This window comes from Mytilus edulis, chromosome 1 (assembly GCF_963676685.1).
Source record: "Mytilus edulis chromosome 1, xbMytEdul2.2, whole genome shotgun sequence".
In the NCBI taxonomy this organism is placed as follows: Eukaryota; Metazoa; Mollusca; class Bivalvia; order Mytilida; family Mytilidae; genus Mytilus; species Mytilus edulis.
The window spans coordinates 101960046-101981848 of NC_092344.1; the positions used below are offsets into that span (position 1 = coordinate 101960046).

The window sequence follows — 21803 nt, forward strand, 5'->3', positions numbered from 1 at the left end:
CTTGTCCAACAAATGTCATATGGCCTTGACCTCAATCTTGAGCTATCAGATCAACTTTTTATGGTGGATCAGGGGTGGATCCAGCCATTTTAAAATGAGGGGGGTTCCAACTACATGGCCTCATTCAAATGCATTGATCGTCCAAAAAAAAAAGGGGGGGGGTGGTTCCAACCCCAGAACCCTCCTCCTGGATCTGCCACTGTGGATGTTGGTATGGAACTATACATATCTCAACAATATCTTATGTAACAATTGACTATGTGTGCATCTTACATATTTCATATGACCTAATTTTCATAGTATTTGTCCAAAGCTCAGGTCATTTGTGTTGTTTTGGTTCCGGTCTCTTTCTCTTTCCACCGACTAGACTTATATTTCAAATAAAATGAATTCAATGTAACCCAGACTCCAGATGAGTTTTCCCTATGTTGTAATATATGTATACAAGAACAATTTCAAATTGAATCCTGGTTGATCAGCCTTTGCTCTTAATCCTAAATGCTGCGTGCTAAGTGGAGAAGCAGCAAACACCAAATGTCAAGTCTTTGTTTTGCCCAAGCAGGTGATGCTCCTGCAATCAAGGCTAGCAAGCTGGCTACCACAAAACCATCAAGACAGTTCAGTAAAAATAACCAGATGCTCCGCAGGGCGCAGCTTTATATGACCGCAGAGGTCAAACCCTGAACGGTTGGGGCAAGTATGGAGACAACATTCAAGCTGGATTCAGCTCTGAATTTGGATTGTGATTAAATAGTTGACATAGCATAGGTTTCTGCTGATGCCCCCCTAACATATAACATTATAAAGGGACATAACTCAAGAACTGTAAAAGTGAAGCTGCCAAAAATTGAACTTGAACTGATTTTAGAGGTAAATAGCATTATATACACATTTCATGAAATTTAGTTGAGACATACTTAATTTAGAGAACAGAAACGAAAAAATTCTTCAATTTTTCCACTTGTAAAGGGGCATAACCCTAGAATGGTAATCAAAGTGCTTGTAATCACTGAATGGTAAAGATTGTTTTAATTTATCAGTTGGTAGTAAAAGTGAATATTGCATTGTATATTGTATATAGCATTGATTTAAGTTGATTCAACTGCTATTCTGGAGAAAGAAAGATAACTCTAATTTTCAACGAATATTTCATAGAGCATTGGTTTTAAGTGATTCAACAACCATTCTGGACAAAGAAAGATGACTCCAATTTATTGTCTTGAAACTACAAAATGCTTGTTTTGGCCCCTTTTTGGCCCTTTATTCCTGGACTGTTTGCCCCATAACCCTTCAAATATATCCCAACCTTTTACTTATGGTATTAAACATTGTGGTACAATTTCAGAACAATTGAAATACTTATACACAACTTATTGTCCTGACACTAGAGAAGTGCTTGTTTTGGGCCCTTTGGGCCCCTTATTCCTAAACCTTAGGGACCATAACCCCAAAAAACAATCCCAAGCTTCCTTTTGTGGTTATAAACATTGTGTTAAAATTTTATTGGTTTCTATTTACTTATACTAAAGTTATTATCCGGAAACCATCCGTCTACGGACGATGCTGACGACGCTGACGTGATACCAATATACGACCGCAATATTTTGCGGTCGTAAAAAAAGCACATAAATGAAACAGAATGGAAACTAACATACCTAGTCAGGTGATAGTTATATGGCAATATTATTAAAATGTTAGATGTGAAAAATTTACACACAATATTCAATATACAGTAGATCTTAATCTATTTTATTTGTTTAATCATGACATGCAAGCCCTACGGTTGCAATAATTTTAAGAATGCAAGCTGGAAAAAGAAATAATAGTCGGTCATATGTTTTAGGAATTTTCTGTCCTTGTTCTTTTGACTATTTTATCTTTTTCAGATACTTTAATTCATTGTTCAACTATAATTGTAGTAATTCAAAACTACTAAAACCAAAATATTGGAATTTTGAATATTCTTGAACAATAGATTGTTTTTTAAATTCCAGTAATTTTAATTGTGAATGCACTGGGTTTTTTTCTCCAAAAATTTCCAAAATTATAGCAATTCATTATAAAACAAGGAGATGTAGTATGATTGGCAATGAGACAAATAACCAAGAGTTCAAATGAAGCTGATTTAAGCAACTGTTGGTCACTGTACAGTCTTCAACAATTAGCAAAACCTTGACTGTATAGGCAGTTTAGTTGCCTATATATTAATTTGTAAAACTGTTCGTCAGCTGAAGAATTCAAAATTCAAATCATGTAAAACCAATAGTGAATATGCAATATAAAATATTATCTCCACAAGTCGCGAAAAAAATAAATAATCTACAAATTCAGTACTTTTGACAGAATACAATGATGGACTTTCCCATTTATTGTCATTTTTTTATAAAATGTTACAGTTCTGAAACTTCAGGAAATAATTGCATCATTCTGGAAATATTATCTTTCTGAATTCTATGAACAATATCATTTTTAAAAGGGTTCTTTAAAACAATCTTAAAAATATTGAATTATGCATAAACAGTTTAAAAATCTTTTCAGTCATAATATCATAAAACTATTATTGCAATCATGTTTTGATTATCAATGAAATGTATGATAGAGTCATGAGAGTAATCTATGCAATTACAAGTACTCACATCTCTGGAATAATGATATAACAAAGAAATAATAATAACAACAATCTAAAGATGACCATTTAAAAAATAATAAATAATAATGACAATAAAAACAATAAAAGGAAGTGTATACATTAACAAGATTCTTATCCTTAAAAACAAATCCACTAAAATCTTTAATATCATTGTTCTTTTTGAAAGACTAATTGAACTGCTTCATGGACATTTTGCACAACATAATTTGGTTGTTTTAGATGAGGGTCTAAAACAAAGTCTCTATGATTATGGTTGGACGGTTTCTTGTTGTCATAAGTCACATAGTCCCGAGACGAACAATATACTCCTGTGCATACTAATATTGAGTGACAGTTCATAGCGTAATTACTCTCTAACTCTTCGTCCTCTATAGTATTGACAACGGAACTAATAAGTTCATCATCATCTGAGTCCACATCAAGAGTTGAGGAATTCCCTGCTATAACTCTCTTTTTCTTCATGTTTCTCATTTGGTAGGCACGATTTTGTAAATATCTGTTATATAAATTGGCACCATAAATATCTGTTTCTGGATTATCCCTACAATATAAAATCAAAGCTTAAAAACACATAGAAAATCAACAAGGACCTTGAGTTGAGAATTTATTTTCTACATAAGAATTGTAATTTAAAAAATTCAGACAAACCTCAATCTTTGTCAAATTTATTTACTAAGGAATAAAAGAGAAGACTAAACTATATTTACACATATCTAAAGGAAGCTTCATCCTTTAAAACTACACAAGTACTCAGTCTAGACCTGTGTGAACAAATGTATAACAATACAATGATAAGTTAAAGGAAGTTGATGAGCAAATGATGTGAACAGAGGTGGTTTTAGGGGGAGAGGTAATCCTTATGGAGCTACATATATGGTTAATAAATTGGCCTGTATTTTAACAAGCCCCATCTTTCACATTGCCTAGGGGACCCCTCCATGTCATTATAAAATCCTGGATCTGTTAAATCAATATTTCCTACTCAACAAAAATGAGGTTAAGTTAAGATAAACCCTGTCTGAAAAATGTATATCTAGTTTCTCAAATTTTTATTTAGATTAGACCGTTGGTTTTCCTGTTTGAATTGTTTTACACTAGTCATTTTTGGGCCCTTTCTTACTGTTCCGTGAGAGTAAAGGCTCCATGTTGAAGGACATGCTTTGACCTATAATTGTTCACTTTTTATACATTGCCTTGGATGGAGAGTTGTCTCATTGGCACTCATACTACATCTACTTATCTATACTTGCAATGATACAATTTACCAAATATAAATTCTTAAAACACATAAGTGAGAATCTAATGTGATAAAAAAAAAATATCAGCATAAGAGACAAAAACACAAACATCTATATAAAAGTTAAGTTTCCATATCAAAATGTATTTTTCTTATATATAGCTTTATGTTAATAGTTTACACTGTCACATCCACTTTGAAGTCTTTCGGATGGCATTTGTTGAAGCAGGACAAAAATTAAATAGAGAAGTCAAAAGACTAAAAGATGACAACTCAATCGTAGTGCCCCATATCTACAGTTTTACACACCATATACTTTCAAAGACATGAAATAGAATAGCTATAGACTGAAATATAGTAATTTGTCTATTTTAGTATTACATACCCTATACAATATATATTATCTACATTTTCCCATCCTAATTGTTTGGCTTGCTGATAAAGTAGATGGTCTGCATGATGGTAAGTTATTTCACTTGGTTTACCTATCAATGCTGTGTATTTTAATTCTCTGCCTGAAAGTTTCTGAAAGAAGAAAAAACACAATTGATGAAAGCAGGGTTACATCTTGTAGAAAGGTATTTAAGTCTTTGATCCAAAATGGAATTCAAACTTTTATTAACTTTTATGACAAAATCATTTAGACTTTCATAACTATTTTAATACTCTCACAATGCAAAATATCCTTCTGCTTCTGTGTTTTACAGAACAAATCACTATTGTGTCTAAACCTGTATGATAAGTAAATAAATCAAATGTCTTTACATCAACTTAAAACATTTTTTATCCTTAAACATTGAACTTAATAACCAGAGCCAAATATGGTCCTTACCGAACATTCTCCTTTTTATGATAAGTCCTAATTTTTGGCGACAATATAATATTATTTTTAAATTTATTAATGTTGAATAAAAAGTTAATGTAGAAATATTAAACTCCTTTAGCTACTGTATCTGACACACTTACTTGGTAGAGTTGTTCTAAACATACAAGAAAACATCCATGTCCAAATCTGAAAATAATCATAATAAATGTATATAAAACTGTTTCCATAAAGTAACTGTTATAAATCTTAATGCTTTATCTGAAATACACAACTGATACTATTTCTTTACTCTAAAGAAATAAACTTTATCATCAGTTCAAAGTATTTCAAAAAATTACTTTAATTTACTTGTGTGTATGATAATCAAAAAGACATTTGTATAAGGCTGCTACAATAATGGTATATGTTTGTTATATCCTTGCTGCATCTAAACCAATGGTAAACAGCTATAATGTCATTGAAGGAATATATCCAGGAATTGAAAATAAATTGCATATAAAACAGGTACCACAAGATTTTTAAACCATAACAGCCAGAAACAGACAAACATTTTTAAGTATTGCAGTTATACTTTTGATGTTTGCTAATACTCATCATATTGTCCTGTACATGTTTGTATGTACAGATTTATTTTATATATTGTAGAATAATTATAACACGAGTGATGGAGATTACATTTTACTTATGTGTATTTTCCATGTTATATTTCTATAAGACAGTAGAAAACAGTCCATGTATAAAGATGTCACACACAAATTTCTTATTTTATAAGCTACTTTTTTGTAATTTCAGTTCCTAAGTCCAATTTGATATATTTTGATCAATTCATTGAACCTACATATATTCTACCGATTCCAGTTCTAATTAGAGGAGGATTTAGGGACGAGACCCCTTTAAGGAGCTATATATATGATAAATGCTTAGACAAAAACAATGCATCATTCCAAATGTTAGCTTGCAAGAGGGTCCTCCCTTCTTCAAAATCCTGGATATTAAAGACTTCTGTTCATTTTCCACATCTATAAAAAGCTTAAAAAACATACAAAACAATATGCTGCCTTAATGCAGAAAAATATCTCATTCACATGCACACATGACATGTAAATTTGTACATGTTTTAAAATACGCCTGGCAGCCTATATCACATGATACAAGATGGAAGCAAGGAAATCTTACCTTGATATATCACCTGTAACATATGAACATTTATTAACATGGGAATCTCACATTTGTCCTATATGTATTATTCACAATGAGTGAATTATAACCAAAGCTTAAAATGAAAGAAATATGAAGTTACCTAGGCATGGAAGCTTCTGCCATCCATAATAGATCCATATTACAGGCTAGAACTGGAAGATGTGGATAAGGGATTTCACTTGGGGCTTCGTTGGGTTTTCCATTGGCCAATAAAATGTCAACTACCAGTTGTAAATGTGTCTCCCATCTCACTGGTTCCCCAAATAATATCACAGCTGCAAAATAAAATATGGAAATAATTTTTTACATATAATAATCTTTTTTATCCCTTTGGATAACATTGAGGAGAAATGTCAAATTTATTCCTTAGACAATGTAGTTGGGTATATTAAATGTTATTGACAGATTCCTTCAAAATAATGTATAATTCACTTATTTATACACATATATTTGTTTCTCAGAATCTAATGTTAATTTTAAAAAAGTAATTCATGCTACCATTTAGTGACCAATGGTTTTATTGATGTCTTTTCTTTAAGGTTCTTTCTTATGTTTATGATGTTCTGATAAGAAACTATGAGTCATCCCATTTCAGTGAAAATTTATTATACTGCTTATATGGATATTAAACATATTGGTTTTCAAAAGGCACTCATAAAGGCTGTTTTAAATGTTTGTCAGCATCTTATTTATGGCTTCATCTGATCTAAGAAAGAAAGGAGTAAGTTCGGTAAGTGCCATATTTGGCCCCAATTATAAAGTTCATGGTTACAAGACAATAATTGTTTTAAGTTGCCTTAAAGACATGTGAAAAAGTTAAACAGAGCTGTTTTTGTCAAAGTTTAATTCTAAAACAACGATTTTTACATTCCAAAACGGTCAAGATAAGGGATTTTGGTGAAATTTGACAACATCAGCGGGATTTGAACCAAATAAAGGACCAGGAAACATAGAGCGCAGGCGTCGACAAGCTTAATATTCAAATAAGACATGTTAAATGTCTTCACAAACATTATTTTAAAAGATCTTTGTTGTCGACGTATGCGCTCTATGTTTCCTGTCAAATAATCCTTGGAAATTTACCCATTTTCATTGATTTTTTCGTGAAAAATCAATATGAGTACAACTTGTGACGTCATAATGAAACGCAGAAACGTAAAATTTTAAACAAAATGGCTTATATCCTATCTAGTCAATGTATTAGCTATAATTTATCGTGATACATGTATTGGTCAATAAATCCGAATTTGAAATTTACGCTAAAAAAGTGGGCCATTTTAGGACCTTATCGAACATACTCCTTTCTTTAAAACCTACCCTCAATTCTTGGAAAGTAATCTTGAAATCCACACGGCTGGAAAAAACAAACAGAAAATCATAAAATTACCTTATAATACAAATTAAAATAAAACTCATTCTTAATTTAGAGGCAAACAATTTATTAAAATCCATGTTTTCTTTTTTTTGACAGCTGTTGTGGAGATGGGTATAGTTCTACAGATTTGGCATTGTATGCATCTCATTTATAAAAGCAATTGTTCCAAGTCAGGAAATTTGTTAGTTGTAGTCTTAAGTTAGACCTGATTCGATACGTCAATGAATTTGTTGTGAGTGGCAGATATTTGGTAGTCGTGTATAATACTAGTCTAGAACATATTAGGATATCCATATACATGATATATGTGATGAATTGTAAAATGTGGTTTACACCTAAATACACTTGTGCATATGTAAATTTTGTGGTTTAATGTCTTTGTATTGTGGTAACTTACAGCAGATTTGCGACGTTCATGATCTACCATATCAAGATTGGTAAATATATGTCGTATCTCGTCTACTGTTATCACATCATTGAATCCTAGGCCTTTAGCAATATCTACAACTGGCCCTTGTCCTGTGACTAACACTTTTTTGTCATGGAACTGTCGAAACATTTTCAGAGGACTGTGTGACATCACAACCTGATCTGCGTCAACCTGAAATAAGCATCAACAATTACTAAAAAAATGTGTATAATTATTTATCGTAATAATATGGATGGATAATTTAATTAACTACACAATTATTGAATTGTAATATTATGACAAATCTATTCAAACATATTATACTTAGATTTTTGTTACTTAATTATTAGAGAATGAGATTTTGCCACTAGAATTAGGATATAAAATTCACTGACACTCTTTTGTTTTTTATTTTAATTCTGAAAAAAATAAATCAATTCAATGAAAAATGATTTTAATCAGCTTAATTTCAGTTTGTACATATTTATTCAAATCATGGTATATTAGAATAACTCTACCAGTAAATGAACAGCTTGTATTCTAATTGTAAACTCAAGTGAATCCACTGCAAATTCTTGTACTTTTTAGTTATAGAAAGACAAATTTGGAAAACAAAAGTTGTTCAGACAAAAACAAGAATATGTCCATAGTACATGGATGACTCACTTACACCATCATTTTCTATGTTCAGTGGACTGTGAAATTAAGGGCAAAACTCTAATTTGATGATTATTTGTGTAGTTGTAACAGTAAAATTTACAGGAAATAAAATGCACTTTGTAAATTCAAAGCATTTTGTAAAAAGGCTATAACTCATAAAACAAGTTCCATAGGAATACTTGACAACAAATTAATACCTTTATTTTTAACCATTCTGATAGCTGTTCAGCTTTTTGTTGTCGTAAACTATTGCCAGCATTTGTAACAAAAAGTGTAGGAACTTGAAAATGTCCATGTCGATCTATCAGCAGTTCAAATGCAGCTCTAGCTGATGGAAGAAGACGTTTTCCTCTTACAATGACACCATCAATGTCAAAAAGGAAACCAAACTTACCACATCGTGTCTAAAACATAAATAAACACAATAAAATACATTTGTACATGTACATAAAAAAAGATCATTAAGATTAAAATAATCATACAGTACAACTAACTTGTATGATATATTACTTCTCAAGGTGACTACATTGACTCAATCCAAGGTCACAATCAAGGTAACTTATACTGGTAATTCACTTTTAAAATAAATCGTTGTTCAGATTTTCAATTAATGAATGTTACTTTTATCACAGAAAATATATCGCTGTTCAAAAGGAATATGAGAAATAATGTATAGATATCTGTTCAAAGAAATAAGCAAAGAACATTTTAGCATTTACCCGACAAAAAAAACCCAAAAATTATACTAGAAATGTTCCTTTTCCCTAATATACATGTAGTGCATTCCTGGTTTATTTCATCTGACAAAACATTATTTAATTTATAATTACTCACATGATTTACAAACTATAGGTTTAAATTTACTTTTTATTATCTTATGGATCTTATTCTGCTAATTTAAACTAATCTTAAGTCAAGTAATTAGACCTAAAAAGCAACACTGCATTTATTTATATCAAATTTTGTTCAAGACAGTTTTACAAAGGATCAGAAGATTTGGTCCCAATCAATAAGGAATATCAGTATTATTAACTAATATAGATCTTTTTAAGCTTAGGTGGCTAGGCCTAGGGCTTACTTAAACCTGGGACACCACAGTATTTTCAAGTACAGACATTTTAACCAACAAGATATCTTACTTACATGCAATAGGATTTATGGTAAATTAAAAGACTTTTTCAGACAACAGTAACATTTTCAAAACTGGGATACTGAACAATATAATAGTCAAAGCTTATATATAAAAGCTTTAATTGGTGAGCATTTACAGGAAAAATAAAATTACATATATAGTAATAGTTAAAACAATTTTGTAAAATGATTAATTTTTTCGATTTTCAGCCTAATGCAATTACATTCTGTTTTTACTTAATTAACACAGCACTAAATGAGAGTTGTAATTATCTAAACATCAGTATGAATAAAACTTGTTTCAATACGACTTCAAAACTTTCTAAGTCATCTTAGCAATTTTCTCTCCTAAAACTGTATATAACTGCCTTATTTTCCTCTTAATACTACCAAGGGAAGACAATAATTGAATCCCAGCAGGTTATATTGATTGATTGTTGGTTGCATAACATCCAGTGGCACCCAGCAGGATATAGACATGATAGAAGTTTGTGGAAACTTTTAAAAAACCCAACTTCAAGTCATTTTTTATAGCCTTGAATGTCACAGGTTATCAGAAAAGACAACATTGAATATGTCAAATTACAAAATGATTTTGAAGAGGCTCACAAAAAAAGGCTCTTATAAATATATGAACAGAAACCAAATATTATAGTTTGCTTAACTTCATGAACTTTCAAAAACATAACATATCATGAGAAGGATGGATTGAGTGTTGGTCCAGTGACAAATATCTCATGCATGTTCAGGATGATAAAAGTATCATTTTAAAAAGTTAGATGTGAAAAGAAATTCAAATTCATAAATAGACAGAAGAAATAAATTAACTATTCTGACATCTATACAGGTCTATTTTACTTTAAAACCAAATATTTAATACTCAATTCTACTGCAGAAAGAACAGATTGATTGAGGAACAAGAGGGGATAGAGGTCTTATACAATATATTAATACACTATACAGCTGCGGATCAGGGGGGTGTCTGGGGGTTGGAATGATCAATGCATTTGAATGGGGACATGTAGTTGGACCCCCCCCCTTTTTACCCTGGGTTGGGGCCCCCATCCCTTTTTAAAATGGCTGGTTTCGCCCCTGTATTATTCCATGTTTTTATTTTTAATATATTATCTTTCATACAAGAAAGAAGTGAGGAGAGATGATTTTAAATCAAACATTTACTTCAATCACATGAGAATCATGCTGTTTCTTTAAAAACAAAGCTTGCAATTTTGCTTCCAACTTAATCTTAGGAGAATCTAATTTTCATACTGTGTACCATACATATGACAAACTGGGATCTCTTATTGACTTTAAAATAAAAAAATATACAAAATTTAAATAAAACTGTATGCAAAATACTAAGGATTTTCTTATCCAAAATATAAATAACCTTAGCCTTATTTGGCACATCTGTTGGAATTTGGATCATCAATGCTCTTGAATTTTGTACTTGTTTGGCTTTCTAGCTATTTTGATCTTTTGCAATATTTTGAATTAAATAAATGCAGATTGTTGCAATGGTTACACCAAAAAGAGATTATTTTTCACCATTATCACTAATAAAATCTATGGAAGATGCTCATTCCATAAATACAAACATGCATAACACAAATAGTAAGCCTTATTTGTTAGATAGGAAGGAAATAATTATGAGTGTCAATTTTACGTTTTTTTTCCTAACTGTGTACTGCTTCCTTATAAGACGTGATTCCGACTTGGGTGACTGGAAATTTCAGTATATATAAATGGTGTGATTTTCCCCACTCACACATTTACTTGTTACAAACAACTCTATATGCGGTAGTTGTGGTAGTTGTTATTTTACCGGTAAGTTTTTGTTTCTATGTAATATTTTAATGAGTGTGGTAGATTCTTGTAACAAGCTGTCTCTATTAAAAGCCTCTAATGAAACTGGACTACATGCTGTTTTTAAAATCTCACTTATCAATAGCAGTACATGGCAAATGTACATGAAGATACAAAACATTTGCTTGGCAATGAATACATGTATCATTGATAATGGTGCAGTTGCAAGCAAAAGTGAAACTCACAAAACAAATTTTCCTGGTTAAAGATTTACATCATGATCTACATCATGTACATGTACATACTAGAATACAAAATATTTGTTTTTTCGAATTTAGTTCTATAGATAAAGGAAGATGTGGTGTGAGTGCCTAGTCTGAATTTTACAACATGAGAAGTAATCAAGCTTGTTTGTCTTTATTTTACTTGTGAATGATGTAGGCTATATTTATTGTAGATCTATAATCTTAGACCAATATTAACAAGAACAAATGCAGAAAAAGGAGATGTTTTATTTATTTCCATTAGGGCTCATAAAGCATATAATTATTCAAACATCAACAATAAACGATAATCAATTATACATGTATACAAAGAAAATTTAAGAAAAATCTCCTTCTTAGGCACACCCCAACATGAAAAATCACTTTTAATAAATTGGCAAATTTTGTTGCTAAATGTATGTAACTTAAAAGCAAATGCCACCCAGGGACAGTGCTGCATGGTAAGGTTGGAGACAGACACACATGGTAAATATATATGTATGTAGACTGTAGATCATTTGTAGATAGACAATTTAGATTAAATATTATGAGCTTAGCAGATGCGTAAACCTGGCTTGTTATCCTTGTGTCTGGTGCAGAGGGGTTGATACATTTTGTACATACACATGTATTACATGTATAAGGTGTCCCGACTGTACGACTGGACACCAAGGGAGGGTGACATGTCCAAGTATTACATGTCTTTACATTGTATATACAAATGTATAGTACATATGTACCAAATAGAAACAAACATGTACCTAAATATTAAAAAAATGTGGGAATCATTCTGTTGGTCTATCATGTCTATGATTAAATACATTCAAAACAAGAATGTGTCCATAGTACACGGATGCCCCACTCGCGCTATCATTTTATGTTCAGTGGTCCGTGAAATTGGGGTCAAAACTTTAATTTGGAATTAAAATTGGAAAGATCATATCATAGGGAACTGTGTACTAAGTTTCAAGTTGATATAACTTTAACTTCATCAAAAACTACCTTGACCAAAAACTTTAACCTGAACTTCGCACTATCATTTTCTATGTTCAGTGGACCATGAAATTGGGGTCAAAACTATAATTTGGCATTAAAATTAGAAAGATCATATCATGGGAAACATGTGTACTAAGTTTCAAGTTGATTGGACTTCAACTTCTTCAAAAACTACCTTGACCAAAAACTTTAACCTGAAGCGAACTGACACGCGGACGGAGGCACAGACCAGAAAACATAATGCTCCTCTATTATCGTAGGTGGGGCATAAAAAAAATATATTATTAGCGAGTCTTTAGAATAGAATAGTATACATGTATATTTATTTCCCAAACTACAGGGCCCATTAGGGCATAAAATCAGATACAATTGATTGACATAATAGACAACTTTCAAGTTAAATGCATTTCAGTCAAAAACTTTGGTTTTAGTGAACACCATTGGTGCGTTTAGGGGTATCGTCACTTCCGTTCATATGTTGAGTGACTGGTTGGAAAACTATGATGATATATTGCACGAATTATTCGGCAAATTGAATTCTCATAGATGATAATCAGCACTGCTGTCATAAGGGAATTGTGATTACATACCTACATGTACAGATCAAACAATATTACTAGTTTATCCTGCACAATAACTATTACTAAGACGCTTGATGAATGTTGAAAGTGCAGGGATACCGGCAATTCCCTTTATCTGGTAAATGAGATCTAAAAGGGGTGCATAATTGACGAGTTTTTTCTGGTGAAGGAAAAACTTAAAAGTGGTCTATTGGCATGATTGATAGAGGGTATTTCCCATGTAATCCTCATGCCTAGTGCAGATCGAGAAGCTAGATCTATTTTGCCTTGATCAATCAAATCACAAACAAATTACATTTATCTGCAATTTGTACATTATCCTACTATTAAACACATTAGTTTATGTCTTGGAAAACCAAATTTGGGTGAAAACTATAATTATATATTATTACTTCCCCTTGCATATAATTTTGTGTATAACCACGCTGTATTTGTGTAAAAGTATAGAATATTGAACAACTTATCAGGACCATACATCATTCATAAATACCTTTACACATTTTTCTTCCCTCTTCCTATTTTTTTATTTGTTCATTTAACACTAAAACTGGCGAATGTTTATGAAAGGTCAAGTTGGGACAATCAGCTGATTTAGTTTTCAAAATTATCTTATAATTTTAAATTTATGAAACAGAATTGAACTAAAGTATAATGAATTACTTACGGAACTTGAAATCTGTTTGTTGAATTGTCGTTTACAGCAATGTTTAGCCAATCTCTTCACACATAAGTTCAAATTATTCAGTTCTTGAAAGTTTAATTTTCCAATGATCGACATTTCTTTAAATAAAGACCTTGACCTCGGATAAACAATGTGGAAGGTGTGACTTCAGCGACCAATCACTTGTTCAGAAATGCTAAGACATTAAAAGACTGGTTCTTCGACGACTTTTTTTTCCAATAGGTGATCGTAAAGAATCAAAACATCTAATGCTAAACCGGTTGTTCAGCATTCGGAGCACTCTTTCTGTAGCAAGTAAAGATAAAACCAAAGAACTTCCGAAAGTTTTGTATGATGAAATTCTTGCATCATGCAGGGACTTTCTATTCTAATATTATATACTATATATATAGTAAAAACTGTCACTGCATCATGTCATGTTGTTCTGATCTGTATCATTTACATCAACATTTAAAAGAAATGTTTATTTACATTTATCAATACTAATAGTAAAAAAGAAGGATTTGTATAGTGCACTATACAAATCCTTGTAAAAACCAAAGCAGTGTTTGTTTTAGAGACCCTGTTGATAGAACTTGCCTGTCAATGAAAACTCTGTGTGGAATTTAAAGATGGATCTTCTCTGAAATGACATGCCGTTCTATCTTAATAGATCTATAATTTTTAGGGGGGACTTATGATCCAATTTTTCGGTCTGTTTTTTAGTTGTAATCTCTGGACCTACCTTTTTAATTTTTACTCTTTTCGGTCCTGCCTTTTTATTTGTTTGTCCTGACTTTATATTTATGTCATTCTGCCTTTTTTTTGCCAAGTTGCTCATCCTGCTATTTTTTTTACTCAAATTCCTGCCCTGCTTTTTTCAAATTTCACCCTGTCCCACACAGGCATTTGTCTCAGAAAGAAATTTCCTATATCCTAAATCCTGGACCGCCCATAAAGGCAGCATTATCATTGCTTTAGGGTTACCTGTTGCCTGTAAACGTAGCCAGCGCAATTCCCATTTTAAAAAGGCAGTGGCTATTTGACCGGCACCGGCTAAATAGCAAATTTGCTATTTGACCGGCACCGGCAAAATAGCAAATTTGCTATTTAGCCGGCACTGAATAAAACTGTTCATTGATGTGATTATTAGAGAATAAAAAAGATTAATAATAATTTAAAATCATTTTATCATAATATCAAGCATTAAAAATATAGTACAATAAAGAAAATTATTGAAGATGTTCATAAATAAATAATTTATAACTTTATAATATTAATTAAAAGCATGAAAACACATTTGTATGTAACATTACTAAATATATTTTTTACTAAAAAATATTTATAAACCAGATGCTCCGCAGGGCGTAGCTTTATACGACCGCAGAGGTTGAACCCTGAACGGTTGGGGCAAGTATGGACACAACATTCAAGCTGGATTCAGCTCTAAATTTGGATTGTGATTAAATAGTTGACACAGCATAGGTTTCTGACACAGAATGAATGTGTTCTAATGAACTTAAAATTTGTGTTTTCTCTTAGAGCAATTCACTATGCTGTTGAATATTAATCCTCTCAAAAAAATGTTTGAAGAAATTTTCTTTTTTATTTATGAAATTTCAAATGAGAAAAATTGAACCCAATTTTCAATTTTTTTAATCACATCCCCCTTTCCCTTATTCCAAAACTAATCTCAATTAAAATTTCTAATGGAGTTTGCAACAATAACTACTCATTTAAATACATCATAAAATATTAAGATGTAAAAAAACTGCTTGTTATCACTGAATGGTAAAGATTATTTTAATTTATCAGTTGGTAGTAAAAAGTGAATATACATTGTATATTGTATATAACAAAGATTTAAGTTGATTCTGGACAAAGAAAGATAACTCCAATTAAAAAAAAATCTTGCTATTGCACAATATTTTGCAATTAGATATTTCTTGCTTACTATTCTGGACAAAGAAAGATAACTCTAATTAAAAAAAATTTTGCTATTTCACAATATTGTGCAATTAGATATTTCTTGCCATTGCGCAATACTGTGCAATTGAAAAGACTTGCTATTGCACAATACTTAATATAATAATTTTAGATCCTGATTTGGACCAACTTGAAAACTGGGCCCATAATAAAAAATCTAAGTACATTTTTGGATTCAGCATATCAAAGAACCCCAAGATTTTAATTTTTGTTAAAATCAGACCAAGTTTAATTTTGGACCCTTTGGACTTTAGTGTAGACCAATTTGAAAACATGACCAAAAATGAAGAATCTACATACACAGTTAGATTTGGTATATCAAAGAACCCCATTTATTCAATTTTTGATGAAATCAAACAAAGTTTAATTTTGGACCCCGATTTGGACCAACTTGAAAAATGGGCCAATAATCAAGAATCTAAGTACATTTTTAGATTCAGCATATCAAAGAACCTAACTGATTCATTTTTTGTCAAAATCAAACTAATTTTAATTTTGGACCCTTTGGACCTTAATGTAGACCAATTTGAAAACGGGACCAAAAGTTAAGAATCTACATACACAGTCATGACAGTTAGATTCGGCATATCAAAGAACCCCAATTATCCAATTTGGATGAAATCAAACAAAGTTTAATTTTGGACCCTTTGGCCCCCTTATTCTGTTGGGACCAAAACTCCCAAAATCAATACCAACCTTCCTTTTATGGTCATAAACCTTGTGTTTAAATTTCATAGATTTCTATTTACTTATACTAACGTTATGGTGCGAAAACCAAGAAAAATGCTTATTTGGGTCCCTTTTTGGCCCCTAATTCCTAAACTGTTGGGACCTAAACTCCCAAAATCAATACCAACCTTCCTTTTGTAGTCATTAACATTGTGTTTAAATTTCATTGATTTCTATTTACTTAAACTAAAGTTATTGTGCGAAAACCAAGAATAATGCTTATTTGGGCCCTTTTTTGGCCCCTAATTCCTAAACTGTTGAAACCAAAACTCCCAAAATCAATCCCAACCGTTCTTTTGTGGTCATAAACCTTGTGTCAAAATTTCATAGATTTCTATTAACTTAAACTAAAGTTATAGTGCGAAAACCAAGAAAATGCTTATTTGGGCCCTTTTTGGCCCCTAATTCCTAAAATGTTGGGACCAAAACTCCCAAAATCAATACCAACCTTCCTTTTGTGGTCATAAACCTTGTGTTAAAATTTCATAGATTTCCACTCACTTTTACTAAAGTTAGAGTGCGAAAACTAAAAGTATTCGGACGACGACGACGACGCAGACGACGACGACGACGACGACGCAGACGACGACGACGACGACGACGCAGACGACGACGACGACGACGACGCAGACGACGACGCCAACGTGATAGCAATATACGACGAAAACATTTTCAAATTTTGCGGTCGTATAAAAATCTGTACTACATCACTACTCCACATTACCAGATTTTGCTGAACACTTTCTGATCGCCTTAAATTCTTTGCGAACAGAACGAGACCTCAAGACAAGTGGTATATTTCAAAAGAGGACTGTTTCAGCATTCTCCGGAATGATTCACCTGAATATAGATATCAAGAGTTGGTGACACCATATGCTTGGGCATATATCCTGAAACAGTTTTCACTCAGGTCTGAAGTAAAACTGGAGCAGAAAGAGAGATTATATGGACAGCTACAACAAGCCAAGGCCAAATGAGGGTCAATTCAAAAAGTTACTCTTGTATCTTTCATCAAAGTGTGCTTCTCCCGTGTAGGCATATACTCAAACTAAGAGAAGTTAATCACGAAAATTTGTTTGTTGAAGCAGTGTCAAATCGTTGGAAGATTAACACAGTCAGGACATCACATAGATTATTTGATGATACCAGTCAGAGGCAGATTTAGGGGGGGGGGGGGGTAGGCCTCCCCCCTTTTTGGGAAAAAAATGTGTTGCTTATATAGGGAATCATTGAAGCGTGACTGGGCGGGCCCCCTCTTAGGTCAGTCTGTGGGCCCCACTTATAAAAATTTCTGGATCCGCCAATGCCAGTCATCAGTGTGCTCTATCATATGTACACCAAAAAGAGTGAGAAAAATTTCTCAAAGCACAAAAAAACAGGGAGACACAAATTCTGTTACATGATGATGATATAAATGTAACAGACAATAAAGAAAATGATACTGATAATGTTCATATATTCGAAAAATCACGAAAACTAGTCTCGCAAGAAGAAGAACGAGATACTGCTCAACAAGAAGAACACCTATTGGATTCCAGTTGAACTTTGTGGATCGTGTGTTTCGCATATATTACTTCCACCAAATATGAAGAAACGTGGAAGGCCAAAAGGTTTGACCCAAACTGTCATCGGTCTTCAAAAAAAGAGTACCCGAAAAAGCAATTGTGTGCCATTTCATAAGAAAAGTTCCAAAGAAATCAGGGCATTTTATGAAAAAATGGTGGGTTGAACCTGGTTTTGTGGCATGCCAAACCTCCCGCTTTAATGGCAGTGTTAATTACGTGGTTAATTATAACATTAATATGACAACATTACACGACAGGGTTACAATAAATAGGAGAAAATATAGGACAGAGAAACAAACAAACAAAAGTCTTAAAAAGTGTGTCATAATAGAATCAAATCGGTAATTGGCAAATGGGCTATTGTAAACATTGATTTAATTATTGTCGAAAAGATGCATGAGAAGCTATTAAGAGCGTTTATAAAGAGAAGAAAAAGAACCCTACCTACATATGCAACATATGCACACATGATGCAGATTCAAAGGAAGCCAGTGTATTGTGAAGTTCCTGTTTGGAGTGGCAACATTTATCTTGTGCTAGATTAAAACAACTTCCAAAGGCAAAGAATTGGTTTTGTAACAATTGCAAATGTTAAATCTGACATGTGTCCTTTTGAAATTCGTAGCAAACAACTTTTAATATTGTCTTTTTTTTTTTTGATGTACGGTGTAGTTTTACATAACACTATTTTTATAGCATGGCAGGATATTTAAACCATAGATTTTACACATCTTCAATATTACTATTTTTTATTGTACTGTATTTTTAATGCTTGATATTGTGATAAAATGATTTTAAATTATTATTAAGCTTTTTTATTTTCTACTTATTACATCAATGAAGTTTTATTCAGTGCCGGCTAAATAACAAATTTGCTATTTTGCCGGTGCCGGTCAAATAGCAAATTTGCTATTTAGCCGGTGCCGGTCAAATAGCCAGTTATCATGCAGATGGTCTTTTTGAAAAATGAGACTGAAAGCCTTGACCATGCACATATAAATGTGTAATACATATCTTTTTTTATATTGATTGGAGAGTTTGTTGCTCGTGTTATGTCACAGTTTACTGCGGAAATTTAGACAAGGAGTTCAACTCAAAACAGAGACATATACTTCGTAAAGTTATGTTATTGTTACATATAATGTATCGATTTTCTAGATTTCGATATTTCCGTTTCCGACACACCGGAATCTCAATAGAAAAAAAATACGACACTGTTTTCTCTTTTTTGGACGGTGATCCTTTGACGCCTTTTTGCGAACACTTCACAACTTGTCCACCAATGGGTCTTCAATGTAGCGAGAAACTCCCGCACCCGTTAAGCGTCCTTCATCTGGTCCCTTAAAACTATGTATACTAGTACTGTGATAATGGACGTTATACTAAACTCCGAATTATACACAAGAAACTAAAATTAAAAATCATACAAGACTAACAAAGACCAGAGGCTCCTGGCTTGGGACAGGCGCAAAATTGTGGCAGGGTTAAACATGTTATGAGATCTCAACCCTCCCCCTATACCTCTAACCAATGTAAAAAAGTAAACGCATAACAATATATACGCACATTTAAAATTCAGTTCAAGAGAAGTCCGAGTCCGATGTCAGAAGATGTAACAAAAGAAAATAAATAAAATGACAATAATACATAAATAACAACAGACTACTAGCAGTTAACTGTCATGCCAGCTCCAGACTTCAACAAAACTAATTGAAAGATTATGTCTTCATCATATGAATATCAGGCACAATCCTTCCCGTTAGGGGTTTAGCATCATACTATCATAAAATATATGAGAAGAACATAACCCGTGTCATGCCAACAACTGTTTTTTTTTTTAAATAAATGTGTTTAGTTCCGATGCAAAGACCCTACCAGTGAATCAATATTAAAGCCAAAATATGCAATCTTTAATGACCTGACGACAGTATCGTAACTATATCCCTTCTTAATAAGTCTGTTTAAGGTTTTATAAGCGTTTGAGTTGAATTCTGACATTTTTTGCATGAACCCAATCAATTGCATGCCACAGGTTTCACCGCATACAACATCTACCATGACTAAAGACAACTTCAAATACGAGTTGGGAACATATAGGCATTCATGTAGGAAACAAAATATAAAGATATGATAGTTAAAATAAATTCATCAAGAAATCCAGACTATAAAGCAATCTTAGTGCATAAATTTAAATTGCGATAGTTAAATTGTGCAATTTGGTAAGTTGAAATCAGGATTTGCCAAAGGGTTATAATCGGAAAAATTATGTACATTCCCAAGTAATAAATAAAATATTCGAGCTTTAAAATAACAATTCAAACAGAAGCTGTAAATATATATTTTCATCTGGCTTCTTCTATTCACAGTCAACTATATATCTGGGAACAGTATACCTAACTATATATGTTCCTGGTTATATTTACTAGTTTGTGATATCGAAAACCCTGGTGTAATAATTTTTCAGTAATACATAAATTTCTCTCGCTAAAATCAAATTAAAAGATGAAGTTACATGTTGATTTCTTATTAAAACTAGACATGGACAATGTCACCCCACCCCTCTTCTGGTCTGCCATATGCATGATATGCGTGGGTATAGTTCCACTTATTATAGATTTGACAAACAGTGATGTTGTAAATACAATTTGAAATTGTTACGCTGTCTTTATGTAAGACACCAATGATTCCCCCGTTTAGCTATAGGAAATTATAAATTTAACACTATGTATGACGATGTAACTGTAAGGGGATATAGCCGAAAACACCATGACCTCTTTGTGCAGCTAGTACAAGCAATTAACAAATACCTGTCGGTATGTTGAGTATAAAAATAAAAATCCTGTGGCTATGCACACCTTCATAATGTGTATCAACATCCTACAAAATATTAAAGTTGTACCTCCGAAACTGTAGGAGGAGATAGCCAAACAAGCAATCTATCCTAATCAAGACTGACAGACGGACGGACATGGTTAAATCAATATGCCCCTGTCATTTTGTCGGTTGGGCATAAAAACCTGTATATCAAATTCTTACATGCTGTTGTTTATAGAGACCGTACATTTAGATACCAATACGATCAACGATCCTTGTCTTTAATAGCAGAATTGTGTTTTCAGTATTATGACCAAACTCAGTAAAGACCCGTCTAACTTGCATTTAACTGATAAATTTTGCAATACTTATCGTTATCTCGATGATATGTTTACGTTAAACAATCAAGAATTTTCTCTCTATATATATACTGCCGAAATTTACCCAAAGGAACTTACTCTAAATAAATCAAATCATAATGTAAACGGTAATAAGAGGGGGTGCAATAGGTGGGTGGTCCGTGAACATGTTTTAAACAACACCTCGATTTTGGTAAGAATAGTTTACGACAAGTGCAAAAATGCTGATAACAGAGAACACAGTGGGTTGAAAACAGTTAACAGTTTAGATTTATAGTTAACAACACCTTAAAAAGGGCCAAAAAACAGGTAAATATATAAAGGTTTTGCCTCCCCCTAAATAAATGTCATTTCCTAGATTTAGACATTTCAGTTTTACACGTTAAACTCCACACTAACCTTGACGACAAAAGGAACGTTTTTAGTTTCCTATTGTTAATTTTCCTTTTCTGGATGGTGATGTTCCTTAGGCACTAATTTAGTATATCTTACGGTGTTTATATTTACAGCTCATTTCCTATGCGCGTGGCTGTTTTGACGTTTTGGATTTTGATT

At 32.3% G+C, this 21803-nt stretch overlaps 1 protein-coding gene across 1 annotated transcript; it reads right to left on the bottom strand.

Moving 5' to 3' along the window:
- Window positions 1–1721: 1721 nt before the first annotated feature.
- LOC139516335 (haloacid dehalogenase-like hydrolase domain-containing 5) lies at window positions 1722–14343 on the bottom strand. The gene is made up of 8 exons (XM_071306388.1): window positions 13799–14343; window positions 8555–8761; window positions 7686–7889; window positions 7231–7267; window positions 6014–6188; window positions 4854–4899; window positions 4273–4412; window positions 1722–3191 (listed from the first exon to the last, which is right to left on the bottom strand). The coding sequence occupies exons 1-8, from the start codon at window positions 13910–13912 to the stop codon at window positions 2798–2800; spliced, it is 1317 nt and encodes a 438-aa protein (XP_071162489.1). The 5' UTR covers window positions 13913–14343; the 3' UTR covers window positions 1722–2797.
- Between the last annotated feature and the right edge of the window lie 7460 nt (window positions 14344–21803).